Source organism: Etheostoma spectabile, chromosome 21 (genome assembly GCF_008692095.1).
Source record: "Etheostoma spectabile isolate EspeVRDwgs_2016 chromosome 21, UIUC_Espe_1.0, whole genome shotgun sequence".
Classification (NCBI taxonomy): domain Eukaryota; kingdom Metazoa; phylum Chordata; class Actinopteri; order Perciformes; family Percidae; genus Etheostoma; species Etheostoma spectabile.
This window is the reverse complement of record NC_045753.1, coordinates 22,280,494-22,301,132: the sequence shown is the minus strand read 5'-3', so window position 1 is coordinate 22,301,132 and position 20,639 is coordinate 22,280,494. Positions and strand designations below refer to the sequence as shown.

The following is a 20,639-nucleotide window of genomic DNA, read 5'->3' as shown; positions in this document are numbered from 1 at the left end:
AGCGTTCGGCTAAAAAAAAAAAAAATCAGGATGCATTAAAGTAAGAACAAAGTCACTTACTTTTTGACAGTTGTCTCGTGATGTAGTGTCCCCAGTGGTTGTCCTGCTGCTGTCTTGCTGCTGTCTTCGCAGATCCCAGGGTTATATAGGGCGGGATGGATACCTGACTCGCACTCCCAACAGTTAACCACACCCCTCTCTTTCGCAACGAGACACTTATTCTAACAAATATTCCGACTGCTTTGGGTTAGTGTTAGATTTAGCAGGGATGTTTGACACTTAGCTGAATTATGAAGTTTATTATGAGGCAAATGGCCTACACGTGGAAAAGACGCAGATATCTCACTATGAAGTTTAAAATTTGTAGTATTGCTTTTAAACTTGAAAAAGAACGATATTACCCTTTTAGGCAAGGGGTTCTTTTTTAGCACATCACCCTTGCATGGTTATAAATCATAAGTAGCCCACATAACGTCCCTGTTTTTAGTAATCTAGATTGTTTTAGTGTGGATGCATGTAGGCCTATTCTGATTTTGGGGTGAACTGTTTACTGGCCTATTTTATGACCTGGTCTATATGCTTCTTACCAATATATCACGTAACATTCCTGCAGGATTGTTGCAAAAGACACAAACCTGTAGGCTACTAGCCTGCCCTGAAGTTCTGTCTCTCACTAGCAGACCAGTTCAGAAACAACAATATGTCAACAACCAGAACATAATACAAATGGCCCTTCACACTTGAAATATACCACACTGTATTTTTTTATACCTCCTTATTCCCTATTCAAATGGCTTGTGAGCTGCTGGAAATTCTATTTCCTTGCGGGAGTCATCCCAAAAGGATCAATAAAGAGAAGTCTAAGTCTAAATAATGGCCTGCACAGCACTTTAGAAACGGATAGGGTGACTGACCCTGTTAACCTGAAATACACAGAGAACACATTCTTTCAGGCTATCAGTCAACAGATGTAGTCTCTCTATCCATCCATCACTCATTCTGTCTGTTTCCCCGCTGACAAAGTTGTCGAACTTAAACAGATATTTTAACACAAATTTGTTACATACTTGATATTTGTTAATTGAAGTAACTGTACTAGTTAATATACGTCCATTTCATGTACAGCTCTATGTCACATGAGTGAGTTTAGGTTGAGCCTTCCCCTTTAATTCTACAAAAAAATTCAAATGCTGAGTGGTATAGAGTATTTTCACTATGATGGCTCCATAAAAAGTAGGTGCATTAATATGTTGTTCGATATTATTAATTAGGGCGAATTTCTTGCAGTGCACAGTGCCGTTGTAATCCAAGCCATTTGACCGTCTTGTTGACTTTCACGCATTCTGTGAATGGGTAGTTAATGAACAAACACGTTCATCTATAGATACAGAAGATATGGGATAGAAAATGTTTGTGCAGCCACCAAAGTTACAGGCTTAAATAGAGGTAGAGGTCATAGGCCACAGCATCCACACACCCCCACGATCATGGCGTCAGCATGCTTTAGGGAATCTTTTTCACTGCAGTCATCCTTTCATGATTGAATTAAATGATTCATCGGGGTGTTGCTGGATCAAATATCACTTTTTATGAACCCTTACATTAAGCCTTTTAAAATGGATGTCACTACAGAGACTTTAAGGGTTGGTGTGCGGGCCTATGACGATCATAGATGGACTGAGAGACCATTGTGTACATAAATGCCTTTCAGAGCTCAAGTGCTAAGGCTGAGTCTAACGTAATCGGTCACATTTATAACCATTGCAGCGGCTCCTGTTTATCTTGGATCTTCACGGTCTGCTGTTCAGTTCATTCCGCCAGAAGTCGTCCCTTATTCAACAGTTCAGGTGCAGTGATGTCTTTTTTTTTTTGAGTGTGCACACGTTGAGGGGTTCCTGCCTCGGTCTCTTATGTTAGGATAGAGATGTGCAGCAGATTTATTACCAGACTCGCACCTGAAATAAATGCTTTATTTACAGCTCCATCAGCCATGTATCATGGATGATCAAAGAAACGGCACACTTGATGTTTTCCTACTGGGCTCCCCAGGGAAGTCATGACAAAAACCCTCTCTTGTGTTGTTTATAGAGTTGTAAAAAGGCATTGGTTTTACCGCTGTCTGTCCCTAAACCCTTGTCAAAAAACCCAACTTGATTTGGGCATAAATCACCACTGTCTGCTGCTGTTACTGTTGTTGAAAGCAAACAAGCAGCTAAAGTGTGTGGCCATGCCATAAAGGCTGAATGTGGATTGTGGTATCACACACTGATTGCACTGATCGTTTGTGAGCAATTATTCTACCATCATTTAAACTGATATTGAGGGACAATTAGCATGCCGCAGTTTGTTTTTTTTGCGTCCAATGACCACTGTCCAAATTGATGCAAAATAGCAAAGTGGGACGTCAATTTAAAAATCATGTTTTTTTTAAACAATTTGATGAGTATGGGAATAGCTACAAGTGATTAAATAATGCATGAATCATCTCCCATTCAAGGAAAGTGATGAATAGTTATCTATTGTAATCATCCATTTCCCACAGCTAACGGTGGCCATCTTGAACATTTAGTTAATTCTACTCCAGTAATCAACCTCTCTGCGCTCACTCTACGGGTTGTAAAAGTCAATGACAAGAAACAACAAGATGCACAAGACAAACTCATTACCTCGCTTCAGTGTTTGAAGGTAAATGCTGGAAATGTAACAGCCCCCAGATAAGGGAAAAGGGCAGACAGTTAAAGTTTTCACAGTCCAATAAGCCCCAGCTAATGCACTCCTGAAGAGCCGTTTGGGCCCCAACAGAGGGGAGAAGTGTTTGTGTTGCCATCAAGGCCGAGATAATAGCACCCGTAGGACCAGTCTCAAAACTTTTTCTCTCATCTTCTCTCATCTGACTTTTCCAACTGATGCTGGTGCTGATGTCTGGGACTTTGAGGGCAAGGACATAGAAATATATTTTTGCTGATAAGTTGACCAAATCCTGATGTTTGAAATCTACTTTGTATACCGTAGGAATCTACATATAGGCTACCCTTCAAATGGATGAACTCAAAAAGTTCTCAGCTTTTAAAAGCTGAACCTGTCGTCACAATTTCCCATTTGCACGACAAAAGGAAGATCACACACACACACACACACACGGGTGCTAACAAAAGTCCATTCTGGTGTAAGAGCAATGTCCCCAGAGAATGTCTGACTCCTTCCTGCCATCACAGACAGAAGGAGGGAAATGATCATGCGTTTTTATTTATCCTTATCTCCAGGGGGAGCCACTAATATGAACAGAGTGCTTTTCAGGCAGCCTGGTCTGTTTGCACAGCTCAGGAGACAAAATAGGGGGGTTGATGGCTGCCCACTACCACGGGAGGATCACTTGCCTTTTCTGGAAAGCAGAGCCGACCAATTACAGCAATATCCCACCGACTGATGTGTTTATCAGTGAGCTGGCAATGGCAGCTTCAGGTAATTCTGACAGATGTCAGAGGGCTCGGGAAAGGTCAATGATTTGATTCAGAGCATGCTTTCAAAGCCGCAACTACAACATAGGGATTGAGTTGGCTATTTATGTATCCAAAATGATACCCTCCTTAAATCTGCGATGGCAAGATAAGGTCAATGTCTTACTCACTTCCCCCTCTGGGCATCAGATCATGCAGAATGGTTGATAACTAGACAGTGTGTTGTAAGCTTACAGCATTAAGACAAAACATGATGATGCCACACTCAATGTGGGAGTATTCACGGGTCAAAAAGGATTGAGCACAAGCAGTAAACGGCTGATGTTGGTTGCAGGCTGTGGAGATTTCAAGTGTCAGGGGGCTTGGCTCAGGATCTCTTCCCAATGGACACCAAATTTCACAAAACTTTAAATTGGCAGGTGTTTGGGGAACTCCACATAATGAATAGGCTCCACAGTCTGACAGCATATACAAACGCCCAGCGGAATCTACAGTATTCTTGCTTTATTTGATGAAGGGAAACTCGAGGAAAACAGTACGATTGTATGACTCTTGTAACAAGTAAAGGTTTGTTTTCTTGTTTTAGGCCAACAGCAAACCCACATCAATCACTTTGATCCTCTGGCTTAGAGCTAAGGGTGTGGGGGGGTGTCTGTGTGTGTGAGTGAAAGGCCATATATCAGGAGCACCTTTAAAAAAAAACAAGGAATGGTGAGATTGGTGGAGCCTGGAGTGTTGGTAAAAGAAAATAGCTGATGTTCAAGTGATAAATATGCACAAAAGGGAAATAAACAAGCAAATGTGCAAACAAATAATCCATTAAATAGATCCTGAGACACAAAACCACAAATGTAAAGCTCATGGTGGTGCTAGAGGAAAACTCAGGGGATCACCAAATGTATTAGAATTCATCCTCTTCTATCTGTACATTTAGTAGATGTACAGATATTAAAATGAAAACTTTGACCCGCTGGTGGCGCTTAAAAGAAAATCAGGAAAGTCTTTTTTTTTTTTCAAAAGTCATTAGGATCCATCCTCCGGGGATCATGCCTGTACAAAATTCAACGGCAATCCATCAAATAGTAGAGATATTTCAGCCTTAATCAAAGACCAGCTTTGCTATCCCCAGAGTCATGCTGCTAGCATGGCTAAAATAAGTATCAAGATTTTGATGATTTTCAAGTGAAGTGAAAATGCAAGACTTGCCTTTCTAATAATAAAAAATTAATCACAAGTAGCATTTTGGCCAAAAAAACATTTTAGCTCTTTTGGCAGTAATCATTGGAGCAGTCAATTATACTGCTATACTGTATATTATACTGCTATACCGGTAATTATTTTACCAGACAAAGAATGTAATTTTTGCTGGGCTTCAACTGATTGAGTCATATGGTCACATACCAGTTTTATATTTTATTTCATGGTCACAATAAATATCCTTTTAGTTATGCCAACCAGCATGAGATTAAAATGTGGTAAGCCGTCTCAAACATCTTTATCATCGCAGCCATCTCCATCCTCCGAGGCCTGTCTAACCTGCTGGCCATCTGCATTTCCCTTTCAGAGTGAGATGAATGATGTTAATCAGTGCACGGGAGCTCTGTGCAACCCTCGGCTGCTGCTTGTCCTGCTGTAATAAAGCAGTCTGCCTGGCAGAGTCATTTCTCTCATCTGTCTCAGGTATATGAGTACAGACCTGACTGGAGAAAAGCTCCACTCAGTGGTCCCTTTCTGTCAGCCCACAAAGAACCAAAGCTGGGCACGGATTCTTTATAAAAAAAAAATTAAAAAAGTGCATGAAGGCAAAGTTAATTAACTAATCACTGCTACTGTGTAGAGAAGGAGGTGGTGTTTTACAAATACTTCATTTGTTTGCAGACAACTTTAGATGGTGTGTATATCAATTATCTGCCACTTAACTTTCCCTTTCTTCATTTAAGAGCCTTGTTAATTATTATTTTACAGAACTGCACTTACACCAAGACATGTCCAAAACATAAAAGTAGATCAAGAAAGTAATCAAGAAATCTTATAATGAAACAAACAAAAAGTAGAAATACTCATGAAAACAAAGTCCACATTTACAAATATAATAAACTGATGTCTGGGTCAACATAAAGCCAAAGTTGCGCTCTTTCATGTCCCATTCTAAAGGGTTAATACAGGTAACGGTAATGGTCTCTTGGATGTAGAAAATAGAACAAAGTACACCCAAAATCTGGAGACATATTTCAAATGGATCCCATTTAAGCACTAGTAATGTCTTTCTCAAGCAGTGTCTCTACCATCTTAGGCAAGAAGGCTTCCAGGAAATGAAAGAAGTCATGAAAAACTCCTGTCCTGTCACTGGTCGGCTCCAACTTGAGCACTACCTTTGTGCTTTCTGTTCCACCAACCATCTGGGGCTGAACCTTGAACTCCAGGGGCTCCTTGAGCTCCGGCTCTTTTTCAATGATGTGCGCTGTGACCTGGGACTCCAACTCCATACAGCTGCCCTCTGGCCTCTGGTCTGTATCTTTGATCAGCTCCCTTCTCACTTTCCTCCTGCCAGCCCACACCGTGTGCTTCTGCACACAGATCCAGTGAGGCAATTCAGGCTTGCCTCTTTTTGCCAGTCTTGGCTTTTTGCCTTGAGGCGACACAGAAGCATCGCTGGCAGAAGATAGCCGCCTCTTGGCACCGAGCGCGGCCGTACTCAGAGGGCTGGCTTCGTTTTGGGATTCAACACTGTCACAGCTGTCATTTATTGACGTGTTGAGGGAAGCTGATGTAGTTTCCATTTCCATATTAGCATCAACAACTGAATCCTCACCAAACGCGGCTTCTGTGGAGCGAGTAAGGTGACACCTGAGAACTCTTTGGAAGACTCCCTCCGTAGCAACGCAAACCTTCTGAAACCACAGCAGCCGGAAACCTTCCCCTGCCACGTGCAGCTGATTGCGCAGCCCTTCAGGCAGCGACGCTGATTTGAAGGGGATGCTGATGGCCGGCTGCTCTGTTTTGGCCTGTGGAACCTCCCCATGGGGTGTGAATAAGCGCACCAGCCCCCATGATTTCCCCTTGGTAGATTTGCGCTGGTACTGCAGGCTGCGGCAGTACTTATCGGCCTCCTGGCACTCCCTCTGAAAGCTGCGCTGAGAGCGCTCATTCAGGTTTCCAGCTACGTTGTGGGAGAGATCAAAGGGGTCTAAGAGATTTAGGGGGCCCAGTTTGGGACCAGGGGGTTGGGTCGTGGCAGGTTTTTCCTCTTCCATGACCTCCTCCTCTTTATTCTGGCTGAGGAAATCAGTGATTGGGAGGGCAATACCCTTCCTGACAGATATGACACTACTGGCAAAATCAAACTTAGCATAGAAGGAGAAGAAGCCAAAGAGCAGGGTGCCTAGAAAGGAAGACAAACATGTACAGGACATCGAGAGAGACATTGAGCATCTGTAGTGGTGATGTTGGCATTGTATTTAAGGAGTTAAGATGAGATTGAGTTGTATTTTGAATTAATGAATGTTATATAAAAACGTTGCAGGAAACTTCCAAATCACACTGTCCCATTACTCTCACTTACAGAGGTCCTGTGTATTCCTGCTGGGGGGCACAGCAAAAGGCTGACTGGGGAAGGTGCAGTTCCAGCCCTCAATCACACACTCTTCCTCCTCACCTGCAAAGAGGTTAACACACAATAATTAATACAAGCACACAGGTTAACAAATAGCATCACTGAAATGACAACACAAACAGATTAACTTTCCGTTTCTATCTAAATATGAAATCCCCCTGTCTAGAAAAATCCTTCTTATATGAAGTGAAATATTTGGAACCTTGAAATATCACAATAACACATCAACAGTCATTTCAAACAACCGACGGACAGCTGATGGAGTCTCTCCACAGTGAAATAATTAAAAAAAAGAATACTGATGACAATGACAAAATCTTGCAAAACATGCATCCTCGTGAACAGGTGACATTTGTCAGGATAAAACAAGCTTTCTGTGTAATTGGGAGAGTTTGGCGAATCTGACTTGGAACACTCCGGCAAACCTCACAGGAAACGTAAGAGAGGTGTCAGATACAGTGGTGCTCAAAAGTTTACATACACATGCTTAAGTTGACTAAAAAGAGGAATAAAAAAATCATGTTTTGGAAATTTATTTAATACCTAAATTAAAAAATGAGGTAAAATCAACCTTTAAGGACACCAATTTTCTTGTGAATGAATAACGTATTGTAAATAAATAAATGTTCTTATTTAAAATACAGGGGGCATAAGTATACAACCCCTATGTTAAATTCCCATAGAGGCAGGCAGATTTTATTATTAAGGCCAGTATTTCCTGGATTCAGGATATATGCATCCTGATAAAGTTCCCTTGGCCTTTAGAATTAAAATGCCCCACATCACCACATACTCTTCACCATGCTTAGAGATAGGCATGGTTTTATTTCAGTTAGACTAATACCTGGTTTGATTTGCATTGAGAGTGATTTTATAGAAGTATCCCATGCCTATCTCTAAGCATGGTGAAGAGTATGTGGTGTGTGGGGCTATTTTAATTCTAAGGCCAAGGGAACTTTATCAGGATGCATAATATCCTGAATCCAGGAAATAAACTGGCCTTTAATAATAAAAATCTGCCTGCCTCTATGGGAATTTAACATAGGGGATGTATACTTATGACCCCTGTATTTTAAATAAGAACATTTATTTATTACAATACGTTATTCATTCACAAAGAAAATTGGTGTCCTTAAAGGTTGGATTTTACCTCATTTTTTAATTTAGGTATTAAAATAAATTTCCAAAACATGATTTTTTTATTCCTCTTTTTAGTCAACTTAAGCATGTGTATGTAAACTTTTGAGCACCACTGTAAGAATACGAAGACGCTGTGTGAGACCCACTGTGGAGCCATGCAGCACTTACAGGCCATGTCTTTGAGCTGGTCCACTGTGGGGAGGACAGGAGGCTCACAGTTTTGCAGGAAGAAGATGACCAGCAGTGTCAGAGCGTAGTTGTTGAGCAGGGGACCGGCGCCGCTGGGATTACCTACATGTCACAATGCAAACGTGATTGTGTTAATAGATAAAATGATGAAACTCTGATTAGTGTAAAAGATTACATCTACATTACATGGCAGGGAGGGACCAACTACCAGATCTTCACCAGGAGGAATCCCCGGTGAGCCCATCTGATTTCCAAACAAAGTTTTGTTACAAAAACGCATGCGAAAAGTGACATGGGAAATGACGTGATACTGTGTATGAGAGCAAGAGTTTTCCAAAATAGGAATGGATGTCCGCCAGAAACACCTCATATCCAAGCAGGACCCCAAAGTGAGCAATAAACCCAAGAGAGCATCATGATATAGATATTAGATTTGCACTATAATAACTTTATATGTAATCATTTGCATGTTTGTGTGCTGCTGCGTTTCCCTGTGTGTGCGTGCTGTGTATAAGCCTAGGCGCATTTTACTAATGTACTGTCAAAATAAGAGTTTTCTGAGTGTATTATGCATTTCTTGCTAAGATGCGTGTTTCTATGATTTTCCACATTTTGTACTTTTAAGGACTTGGGTTTGAAAAGTGCTACACAAATAAAGATTACCGTTATTGTAAAACACTCAAAACTCACCTTTCAACCTTGCTATTTCCTGTTAGCGACTTTCCCAGTTTATCCCTTTTTCTTTGCCCGCCCCTCCTGCTTTACCTAGGCTTATCCATGCACCTATGGATCTGCCTTTTCTTTTTTGTCTGTCGTGTCACCGTACCTTTTGTGTGTTCAAAAACCAAAACTGTAAAGCGAGTGTTTAGAAAAGCACAATAAAAACTAAATGTATTTTTGTGATTCTGACATTGTTTCAAAGCCGCTGCTAAATGTCTTATAGTTTGGTTGCTCTATAAGATTTTTTTTTTGTGCACTCAAATGGAAATTCTTCATATACTTTGATGTAATTGTTCCCTCTACATGTACAACCAGACAGAAACCTTTGTTGCAATCATTTATTGAAAAAGCAACAGGAAACAGTTAAATACATCAAAACAGTCGCAATTTCACTACAATGAAAACATAAATAAATACAGAGTTAACAATCAAATAAATTCAAATACTGATCATTTTAAACAAAACTGTTCAAGCATAGCTTTGCAGTGGTTTACATTCTGATTATAGATCCCTGAAGTGACATGTACAGGTTGGGGAATCTATTGATTTCTCTTGAGTGTCATAAATCATTAATGATGTTCCGGTTTAATCTTGTAAGATTGTATTTGGTGTAGTTCAGCTGCTACCTGGTTTCCAAATGCATTCAACGCATCTGGAGTTAGGTCAGCAGCAACTTTTGAGGCCTCCTGCATTAAAACAACAAGCTTCTGCACCCTTTACGTGCACCTGGACTTGACTCCCCTGGCGCCTTCCTGCTGGCGGGTGGTGGCCAGGTGAAGGACATTCCTCTGCAGCTGTCGAGGATGCTCCATCTAACCACCCAAAGCCGTCCGGAATGTTCTATCTGAAGCTGTGCTAGGCCTCGACAGCAGTGTCTGTGACTCTTGGGATTCAGAAAGCTCAGGTGAGCTCCTGTGTCATCTTCGCACTGACGAGTGACACTTTAAGATAGAAGAGAGATGAAAAAGAAATTGTGTCAGTGGACATCACAGTTCTATAGAAATAGCAAATCATGATCATTGCTCTTAACTTTGACATGATCAATGTAATAGGTCTTAGTTCTTGTAATAGTATTGTACGCTCACATTTTACACTTTGTATAGCTCATACTTAAATTTCCTACTAAATCCATTTCTATAGTACTTTCACATAAAGCAATAAGGATAAGTTAGTGGTGAACCTAACCATTACATGTACAGTAGCCTATGTATTTCATAGTACTACTGTACACTAGTACTGTAAATGGACAGTGGTATTGAGTTCAGACTCATGCTCCCTGTGGAAAATGTCATTACAATATGATAAATGCACCCATTTTTCTCACCTGGCTTTTGAAGCAAATCAGCAATTTCTCTCCAGCTCGTCTTTTTCACGTCCCAGTTGTGGTGCAGCTCGTTGGATACAAGGCATTTGCGTTCCTGCCAAAGATTAAAAGAAGTTCTTCCCCATCGCATGGGTCCAAGTAATCGGAGGAACTTTCCATGTAGTCATGTTGCCTGTGTCCACAGAAGCCTTTATTAGCTAGCTAAAAGCCTCTTTCTTTGGAGTGTGGTAAGACACTCAGCTCACAGGACAACATTTTAATTAAAATATTTAAAAAATATTTGTAAAGAAAACTTAAATGATGAAATATGACCCAAAAAGATATTCATTTGAAACCGCAAACCGTGTCGGTGTGAAGTTTTAAAAGGGCCGCTTTACCGGCATGGCCGTGTCTCACTGACTTTACAAACTGCAGAGGCAATGGAACGTTTCCACCGCACATCTGCGTGTGTGTGTTGGAGCTGAGCCCCCCCGTGAAAGATGCAGACAGAGAAGCTTGCACTTATGCAAAAAGTACTGAAATGTGGCACTGATGGATTCATGAATTAGTCCAAGGTAGTACCGATGTAATGCTTGTGTAGTCTACTGATATCGCAAGACAACTTAACCTCGATGAGAAATACTGTAATGTTTTAATCTCGCGAGATCTTATCACCCCTCTGATCTAGGTGTCACAAAAACTTTCCAGGCAAGTGCAGGCAACCCCTCTCCCCTGCACAGTCCCCAACAGCTTCGGACACATTTGGCGTGCTGGACATCTGGAATGCGTCTGCGGGGCATTGCCGAGCCTCTTGGTTTTAACGGTTCACACATGGCGCTTGTGCGCCGTCTAGCGAGCGCCGACTCAGCGCCGATTTCCTCCAGTCTGGGGCAGTGGAAGATCAGGGCTAAAGTCATGCAGTGGGCACTCAAACCATAAGTGACTCAAAAAAAACAACAAATACACTTAGAGCTGTAAAGATTAACTGATAAATCAATTAGTTGTCAGCAATTACATTAATCCCCAACTATTTTGATTATCGATTAATCCGAGTTATTTTTCATTTAAAAAGAAAATCCTGATTTCAGTTTGTTAACCTTGAATATTTTCTAGTTTCTTCACTGCTCTGCCAGTGTTAAACCAGTTATGTAAGATCAATAATCCTAAAAGCTGTTAACTGAAAAACAGTTTCCACATGTCACTGTTTCAAGTTTTTCTCTTCCCACAATATTAAAATGGTAGAGCACTTATCAAGGCTCCGCCTTGAATGATCCAATCGCATCTCGGTCGAAATCTGATGCAACTATCATTGCCACTTCCAATGTCTTATAATTCCTTATGACTGTGATCACTGTTTTCATTGGTTTAAGCATCAAATGCTAACCCTGACTGTCTTACAGGCTAAATTTGCCCTCATACAAAATTTGGACTGTGGTCATAACATCTACTTCGTAGAACTTATTCACATAAATAATACTTCTTTTCTTGTTTGTCAAGCAATTCTATTATGTTTACAGTCGTGTCTTTTCATAGTCAGTATATTTATAACATGCTATTTTACTGTTCAATCCCTGCACTGTTCACTTTTGCACTACAGCCACTGCACACACACTACCATAGCACCCTATCATGGTCAAAGCATCACACGGTCAGTCCATACCAACCCTTGGTAATCACCTCACAAATTGTTAACTCTTCAAATTTCTGTGAGTGATTTTTATGTATGTGACACACACACACAAACATATATATATATATATATATATATATATATATATATATATATATATATATATATATATATATATATATATATATATATATATATATATATGTGTTTGTGTGTGTGTGTGTGTACACACGTGTGTTTGTTGTGTTATGGTTGTCTATGCAACTGGATGACTAATATTTTGCTTGGGAATAAATAAATAAAGTATCTATCTATCCATCCATCCATCCATCTGTCTGGTTTACATGTAACCTTCTTGCTTGCATGCTAGGATGGATAGTGTAACCTGAATAACAGTCATCGCCAACTTCAAGGATGTATTGTAAACAGCCCAGATTCATATAGTTGCAGACTCCCTAAGTTAAAGGTCCAATATGTAGTATATTTACTGTAATACATCTAAAAATGACCCCAATGCATCCTCAGATATTAAGGAAACATACTAAGTGGAAATACTATCTTTTCTGACAACAATGCTAACTTCAGTATTTTCTCCTTTTGAAATCTCTGTTCTGACAGAATTTCCATTTGTGTTTTGGTCTGTGTGTTGTTATCAACTTCCCAGTTTGACAGCCGGGCCGGGTAACCAGATATACCTTTAAAACCGTAAAGCCAGCGCACTGCAGCTGTTAGGACAGCCATGAAAGCAGCAAACAAACGGGATCAACAGAGATAACTTCTACCCAACCTAAAAAAAAATGACATGTTTCTAACAGTTGCGTGACCAGAGACGTAACCAACCCCGGGTAAATATTAGAGATATATTTGAAAAATGGAGACAGCCCCAAGCCCAAAAGGAGTTGGCTAATTTCCTCATAAACAGGTAAGCATTAACTTCAGACTCATTTATCAAAGCTATAAGGCACAGGCATTTTATGTAATTTCAACATTTGTGTACTCACACTGAATTATATAAAAAGGAGGTTACTCGCAAAACAATTGAGAAACAGCCAGTAAAGTGATCCCGACTGGTCCTGGCTAACCGGGTGGGTGGGCCACAGCTGTTTACAATGTGTAACGTGTCACCTGTTCAGCGGCCGTGGCTGACAACGGCAAGTTATTTTAAGCCGAGAGAGGGCGGTTGTAAATTGGAAAGTGAGGTCCGTGAGTATACAGTGTGTTTAGCGATTGTTGCCATAATTCTAAGCCAATAAAGTGTGTTCAGTTGGGTCGAAAGGACGGCAAGGTAGTGTTATTATTTGTGATTCCTATGGTAATTCTAAGCCGAAAAATTGTGTCTGGCAGTTGGGTACAGAGCTCCACATGAGCACAGCTTTTATGACTATCAATATAACCAGCTAAGGTTAGCGACCCCACTGTGCTGTGAAGTAATGTGTGGCAACGTGAGACAAGCGTCTAGTAACATAGTTGTGGATGTTGCAGTCTCAGCCTGGCAACCTCTGTGAAATTCAAGTCTGGGCAGGAGAGAGTGGGGGAGACGACTCTCCCCAGTACTGCAGTAACTATTTCAAACACTAGCTTTCAGTATTACAAATTGCACCTTTCACTTGAAGTCAGAAAACTGACTTTTCTTTTTACTTTTTTTTTTTTTTAAACTTATTTCTTATCAGCCCCCGGCCTCACTGATCAATGCAATCAATTCAAAACGTATGGTTTACAACAGAAGCCTAACATGCAACCAATCCCATCGCGCTCTGCTAATCACTCAGCACAAGTGCCTTGTTGAAAGCTGCACCGGCAGCTTGGAGGCTACGGTTCAAAGGGAATAAAGATGATATGCCCCAGGAGTAAAAAAGGTAATTAGTGTGCTCTTCAGTGAAAAAACGCTTTTTATTCAAATTTGATTCTATATCTGGGGACATAGCTCTGTTTGTGTTGTAATACTGCATGCTGTGTTTGTGCCATATTGTTCTTTAACCACAGCTTCCATACCAAGGCACTAAAAGGCATTGCAAATCACTGTGTCAGACCCCAACACTATAAGGGACAAGTGGAGTTTTACTGACATCTGCTGGCCAAAAAATAAACTGACAACCTAAATGCACAGAAGACTACAACACACTAATCTTGAAGAAATATATATAAAAAAAACTGTTTGTTGAAATAGGTGCAGGAGGTTTAGGTTTATTTAATCTTACCAGCCAGCTGCTTCTGCTTGGCCCAGTAGCGGATGGTGTACACCAGAGGCCTCAGCCTGTCCTCCACCCCTGAGCACAGCTGGAGGAAGCGGGTGTTTCTTACTGCTAGTCTAGTGAGAGGTACAGGACAGGAGAAAAGAAAAGCACACTATAACTCTCCCCACTGAACAAGATAAAAACCTTTCTCATAGTCAAGAAGTGTGGGCTGACTTGTTGTTAATGGTGATGTCGCCCTGCAGGTTGAGTTCGCGGTGATGGAACTTGACTACGGGGAGGCGAGCGCTGCCGACCACTTGGACTTTGTGAACGCTGGGGACGCAGCGTCTAAGGATTGCTGCTACAAGGTCCAGGACCTCGGCCGGAGAAGCGGTGGACAGGTCAATGTCAGACAGGATGGAGTCCTCGGAGCGGCCATCGTCTGACATGCCCTCCCCCGCCTGAAGAAAGAGAGACAAAAGAAGGAAAAAACACTTTTTCTTTTTTAAATACACAGCAGAATCCCTATGAAGTTACAGAATTTTATATTTTGCACTTTACAGAGGTAAAGAATGCACTTGGCACCAACTACTGTACATATAAAAAAGAAAAAGGTCTGACCTGTTCCATGGTAGACTTGGCACGTGACTGGAAAACCTTGGTGTTTTCCAGTTCCAGGAACAGGTCCAAGTCGCAGGAGTGGATGCCAAACGTGTTGACAGATGAACCAAACGGCTGAATCTGGCTGTCTGCAACCAATTCAAGCACAGTGTTCAAAAGGTGAGAGAGCCAGTCTACAACTACTGTTTGCACAATAGTCCCTGAATAAGACCAGACTTCACAAAGTGACCATCCGTATGCGAGTTTAGAAAAGGTCACCTGGAAAAAACTCCACAAAAACCTCCTGCAGGAGTTGAACCAGCAACCCTCGGGCCTTCTTTTCGTTTTCTCCCAGCTGAAATCGCTCTACGACGTACTGCATCTGTGCATCCACCTACAAGAGATCAAAGGACAATAACACAGTCGCTTTGTTAAATAAATAAAAAGAATATCAGGTTTTTTGTGCACCAATTTCAAAAGCAATGTGCCAAAAACAATACTATGTAATGCATATAGTCAGTGTAGTATAAATTGTACACTTACTTTTCACATTGCACATTATTTTATGGTTAACAATGTTCCCTCTATGTTGATTTGATGAAATCCTGAATGAAACACTGGTTCATATACAAGTAGTCTATTATATCCTGAATGTTCCACTCCCGGGATCACTCCATTGCTGCTGGAACTTCCGCCGAATTTCACTCTTTTTGGCCGGTTGTCCGTTACCTTCCGCTTTCTTTGTATTGGAATTTTAAACTTTAAATTTCTGAGGACTATGGTTAACTGCTCCTCAGATCTCTGCAGGGGAAGTCCAGACAGCTAGCCTGACTGTCTGTTCAACCTGTTTTCTGTTGAATGACTAAACAACTTTTGAACGTACACGTGTCCCACCCAAACAAGTTCCTTCCCGAGGCTATTTTGCAGAGGCACTACCCATGATATTTGTGATTGGTTTAAAGAAATGGCAATAAACTAGAGCATGTTTTTCTCCCCTGCTGTGCGGACTAGCCAGACCCTCCTCCGCAGCGCCGAGTGGAGCAAGGTCTGGCAATGCGAGAGTAATATACAAGATCTACTGTAGTTAGGAACTACACTTAAGTCTCAAGAATCTAAAGGCCCCCCTAGCAGCCCATAAAGGCTGTAAAGCTTCTGCCATCCTTACAGACCCCCACTCCTATTGGCCTAAGCCAGACTTTATACTTGACAACAGGATGCTTACAGACACCAACTGACACAGCTGAGGTTTGAGACGGTCAAGAGCTTGTTGGAGGTTCTGGGAGTTGTTCTTCTTGGGAATCAGCTTGAAATCCTTCTTTTCCCGGGGTTTGACACGCAGCTTCAGGCCTTTCATTTGATGCTCAACACACGACAGGGCCGCCTGTATGCTGTCGGTCTCGCTGAACTGCACGATGGCGTACACACCCTGCGAGGGCACACACATCACAGTCAAGACCACATTGGGGTTCATCAGTCACTTCCCATACGCTGCAATGAAATTGACCATCAGCGCTCTTGGTTATGAGGCATCATTTAAAATGAAACTGCATCTCATTGTGGAACAGCTGACTCACCCGGTCTTTGTCCATGATAATATCTGAGATTGACCCAAACTGCTGGAAGTACTCAGCTACATCAGTCTGAGAGATGTCAGGCTTGATGCCACTGACAAACACACTGCGCTGCTCCTGGCTCTTCCTGGTAGCCCGCACCTGGCTCAGTGTCTGGTGTTTCCGCCCTTTGACATGCTGATCCAGGCTTGCCACTGGAGAACATAACAATACGAGCATTAACTACACGTACTAATAATTAGCTAACAAATAACAAATTTAGTACATTTAAACTAACGTTAGCTAGTATAACATTAGCTAGCCGTTCTAATAATGCATGGCATTGTAACCAGCTTAATAGCAGGGAACGGTTATTTTATTAGTCCGGTGATGTTAGCAACCTGCATAAATTAGTAACGGATGGCTGTCAAAAAAGGGCAACAGTTAGCTTAACGTTACGTTACTTACGGTTTGGTAAATTGACATTGCACAAAGTGCACTGAAACCCTCTCGGCGTCGTTTTTATGTCACTGTCGGCCTCCATGATTGGAAAAAAAAGTAAATATATCGAGAAAGCATCCACTAAAGTCGTCAGCCCAAGTTTATGGCCGACTGTTCTCAACGCGCTTCTCAAATCTCCCTCGCACGTTGAGTCTGCGTTGGTTTCAAGTCCGTCTCGAAAATTTGTCCGGGTTGTTCTCTTCCTCTTTCTCACAAACGTTCCGGCGAACCTGATTGTATCCTGCGAAGCCAGACATGATGGAAATGATGCAGCTTTTCCTGAGACTTCAGACACCGTTCACCTCGGAGCGGTTTCTCAACTTCTTATATTTCGTCACTGTTCAAAGGGGCTACTGATCACATAGCCTACATCTTTTATTTTTCAATTTGCTTCTTCAAAATAATTGTCAGAACAGCAAGTCTTTATTATAGTTTAGCAATTCTAGCAAAAAGATTTTGGACATGCTAAATTTTCAAAAATAAATATTATATAGTTCGCAGATTTCAAATAAAGTGTGTTCCACATTGTATGCAAAGAGTGTATTGACTGCAGTATAATGGCTTGGTTAAAGCTTCTTTTAAACCCCAGTCCTGTCTCACTCTTTTGCTTACCCCTCCTATAGAAAGGGTTTTTGTGCAGTGAAGAAACCCATTCTCTGCTTATGAAGTCAGACCAGCAGTTTATACACAAAAGCAAATGTAAACCATGTAACTTTCAGTCTCATCTTTCAGCACTTTGTGTAACTGACAAAAACACAACTGATGGAGGCCAGTCACCCGAGCAGTAATTGTACCTACAAGACTACACGTATGCTTCTAACCCCACCTGTGAATGAACAGAACACCAGAGAATGTTTGGACATAAAGACAAATTCAGACCAATTTTTTGTCCATTGTACTAAAAGATTTAATCACCATACAAATTTGCAAAAAACATCAATGAACAATGTACACCTTGTAACAAAAATGGTTAAACAATTCCCTGCTGTATTGAAAACAAAAAAAACAGTGCTTAATTTTCAGTTTATAAAACTACTTTCTAAAATGTGATACAATTTAAGAACAATGACAATTACAAAAAGAGAAAAATGTGATTAAGAATATATACAAATGCTTTTATTTCTTAGCGATTCTTCCTCTACGGGTTTTTGGCTGTGTCTCAGCCTCAACACTTTTCACCTTGCGCGTGGCCTCCGCTTCATCCGTGGTGACATCAGCGACCTTTGCCCCTCGCCGGGCTCTCTTGACGAGCTGAGCTCCAACGTTGTCTGAGAGATCCTTCTCTTCAGCTTCGTTAGCATCCTTGGACACATTTCTGCTTTCAGTGTCGACTTCGACTGCAAGTTTTGGTTTCCTACCTCGAGCTGCCTTTACAGGTGTTACTTTTGAAATGTCAAAGACTTCCAAATCGGCTTTCCATCTCACAGATCTTTTGGACATTTTGGTGTCTTCCACAGCAGCATTGCTTGAATCTTCAGCGGGTTTCGGCTGCTCTCCGGTCCCCGTGGCATCATCTCCTGTGGGCTTTGCCGCTGCCCGTCTCCCTCTTTTGGCTGGCTCTGCTGAAGTTGGCGCAGGCTCTGTGGATTCTGCATTGGGCTCATCAAGGGGAAGAGCTGCACCTCGACGGGCTCTCTTGGCTGGAATGGCTTGCAAAACCTCCTTTTTTACAGAAGTTTTCACCCCCCTTGCCCTGCTTGGTTTAATGACTGGAGTGTCTGGCTCAGCAATATTCTTCTCTTCAGCTTCTAGCTCATGGTCAGGTTTTTCCTCTTGTACTACAGCAGTGACTCCAGCCTCTTCAGTACTTTGTTTTCCTCTCCTACCCGTTTTGAGTTTGTCTGTGGAGTTGACGGCAGCTACCTCTTGGACCTCAGTGGACTCCACAGGGGTTTCAAGCTCAGGGTCTTGTTTTGCTTTCCGCCCTCCGCGCCTGGGTTTTGCAACCACGGTAGTCTGTTCATCCATCTTCACTTCAGTCTCCTCTGGAATAACCATTTCAATGGCTTGGACTTCTCTCGGTTCTACGTCTTGCTCTGCCTTCCTGGTTCTCCTCAGTTTTTTGGCTGGCTCCTGGGAGTTAACAGTCTCAGCGGGAGTAGACTCTAGCTTTTCTTCTTCCCGTTTAGCATTTCTTCCCCTCTTAGCCCTGACTGGAAGCTGAGACTGCTGCTTGGTCTCCACAGCAACAACTGTGTCCTCCATCACCTCATTCCGTTCCACATCATCAGGCTTTGTCTGTCTCCCTCTCCTGGGTTTTCCAAGAGTAGGGATGGACTTTTGAGGTTGTGCATCTGCTGTAAGAGGCTCATTTACCACAACTTCATTTTTCTCTGGCTCCGGCTGAGGTGGTTCAACGGGAGTTGGTTTAGTTTTTCTCCCTCTAACAGGTTTCAGGACAACTTCCTCTGCAGGGGGGGCAGCATCATTTTCTTTTATTAGAGTCTGGTCAATCCCATCTTCAGTGGAAATCTCAGTCACCGGTGTTGTTTCCACAACTTTCTCTGGTCCCATCTCAGGTTGCTCATCGGAAGCTGTTTTGCCATTTCTTCCTCTTTTAGGCTTAAGCACAACTTTGGGAGGCAGGGACGTACTTTCTTCCATTGTGGGCTCAACATCCCGGCTTTCTTGAGGCTTTGCATTTCTGCCTCTGGTTTGTTTCACAGCAGGTGGGGCTGCAGCTTCAGTTCTCTTTCCTCGTCTTCCTCTGACTGGAGCAGGGACGACAGGATCCTCAGACTGCTCTGCTTCCTCTCGTTTATCCTCAGCTGTTTTTGCCCTTCTGCCTCGAACGGATTTCTTCTCATGCGCAGCTTTGGTAGCAGTTGTGTCTAATTCGGTGACTTTGTCAGTAGCAGTCTCCACTGTGGGTTGTTCTTGATTTTCATCACTTTCGCTGAGGACCAGCTCACTGCAGACATCATTTGCATCTGCTTAGGAGAAAGCAAAACAAAAATGTTAGCTTTTCATTTGCAGTTGTTGAAATACTAAATAACTGGTCAGTTAAACACCATACATGAGCCAGTTTTTTGTTATAATAAAAATCTATTACACAGGCCATCCATTAAATGTTGTGAAAACACTGAGTTGCTTAAAGCGCAGAGCAAGCGGTCAACACTCGTTTGTTTAGAGCTAAATCAAAAAAGATCTTGCTTTGGTTAATGGGGCATGCACAATTTTTTTAACTCCACCAGGAATGGAAAACATCAAATTCCCTACATTTTACAGGTAAAGCATGGGTTTAGAAACAGCTTTATGTGATGCTGTTTAAATCAACATAATGACAGCAGTAACACAAACAAGGAAGATGACATACCTTCAGCCACGTCAGCTTGGGGAACACTGGCACTGTGAGTAAAAGGCACATCTTCCTGCTCTGGCACTGGTTGTTCAGGCTGTTTAGGTTTTCTCCCTCGCTTGGGCTTCAAAACAACCTTCTCCAGGGGTGTTGCACAGTCATGTGCTTCTTGGTCAACATCAACAGGTGGATTCTGTTCAATTTCAGGGGCAATCTCTTGGACCAGCCCAAGATGCTCGTCAGAAGCTGTTTTGGCATTTCTTCCTCTTTTAGGCTTAAGGACAGCTTTGGGAGGCAGGGATGTAGTTTCCTCCATTGTGGGCTCAACATCCCTGCCTCTGGTTTGTTTCACAGCAGGTGGGGCTGCAGCTTCAGTTTTCTTCCCTCTTCTTCCTCTGACTGGAGCAGGGACGACAGGATCTTCAGACTGTTCAGCTGCCTCTCGTTTATCCTCAGCTGTTTT

At 42.0% G+C, this 20,639-nt stretch overlaps 3 protein-coding genes across 3 annotated transcripts in view; all 3 read right to left on the bottom strand.

Annotated features, from left to right (window-relative positions):
• The window catches only part of pyyb (peptide YYb), a gene marked incomplete at its 3' end in the record, with an annotated part of 2,837 nt that extends 2,708 nt beyond the window's left edge, over positions 1-129 (bottom strand). Inside the window, 1 exon segment of the mRNA XM_032502177.1 lies at positions 61-129.
• A 5,175-nt stretch (positions 130-5,304) lies between these two features.
• Positions 5,305-17,071, bottom strand: tut1 (terminal uridylyl transferase 1, U6 snRNA-specific). Its single transcript, XM_032502152.1, has 10 exons — positions 16,846-17,071; positions 16,402-16,592; positions 16,050-16,253; positions 15,107-15,221; positions 14,849-14,976; positions 14,462-14,688; positions 14,252-14,361; positions 8,380-8,502; positions 7,021-7,113; positions 5,305-6,840 (listed from the first exon to the last, which is right to left on the bottom strand). The coding sequence occupies exons 1-10, from the start codon at positions 16,919-16,921 to the stop codon at positions 5,705-5,707; spliced, it is 2,403 nt and encodes an 800-aa protein (XP_032358043.1). The 5' UTR covers positions 16,922-17,071; the 3' UTR covers positions 5,305-5,704.
• Positions 17,072-17,771: 700 nt separating this feature from the next.
• Positions 17,772-20,639, bottom strand: part of mki67 (marker of proliferation Ki-67) — a 33,237-nt gene continuing 30,369 nt past the window's right edge. Inside the window, 1 exon segment of the mRNA XM_032502178.1 lies at positions 17,772-19,805. Within this exon segment, the coding sequence (XP_032358069.1) occupies positions 17,995-19,805 (1,811 nt within the window). The 3' untranslated portion in view covers positions 17,772-17,994.

Excerpts from the sequence above, each read along its gene's own strand:
- tut1 (XM_032502152.1), bottom strand. The coding sequence starts at position 16,921 with ATGGAGGCCGACAGTGACATAAAAACGACGCCGAGAGGGTTTCAGTGC. Across the intron at positions 16,593-16,845 it reads CAATGTCAATTTACCAAACC|TGGCAAGCCTGGATCAGCAT; the intron begins GTAAGTAACGTA and ends TATGTTCTCCAG. Across the intron at positions 15,222-16,049 it reads AGCTGTGTCAGTTGGTGTCT|GTGGATGCACAGATGCAGTA; the intron begins GTAAGCATCCTG and ends GATCTCTTGTAG.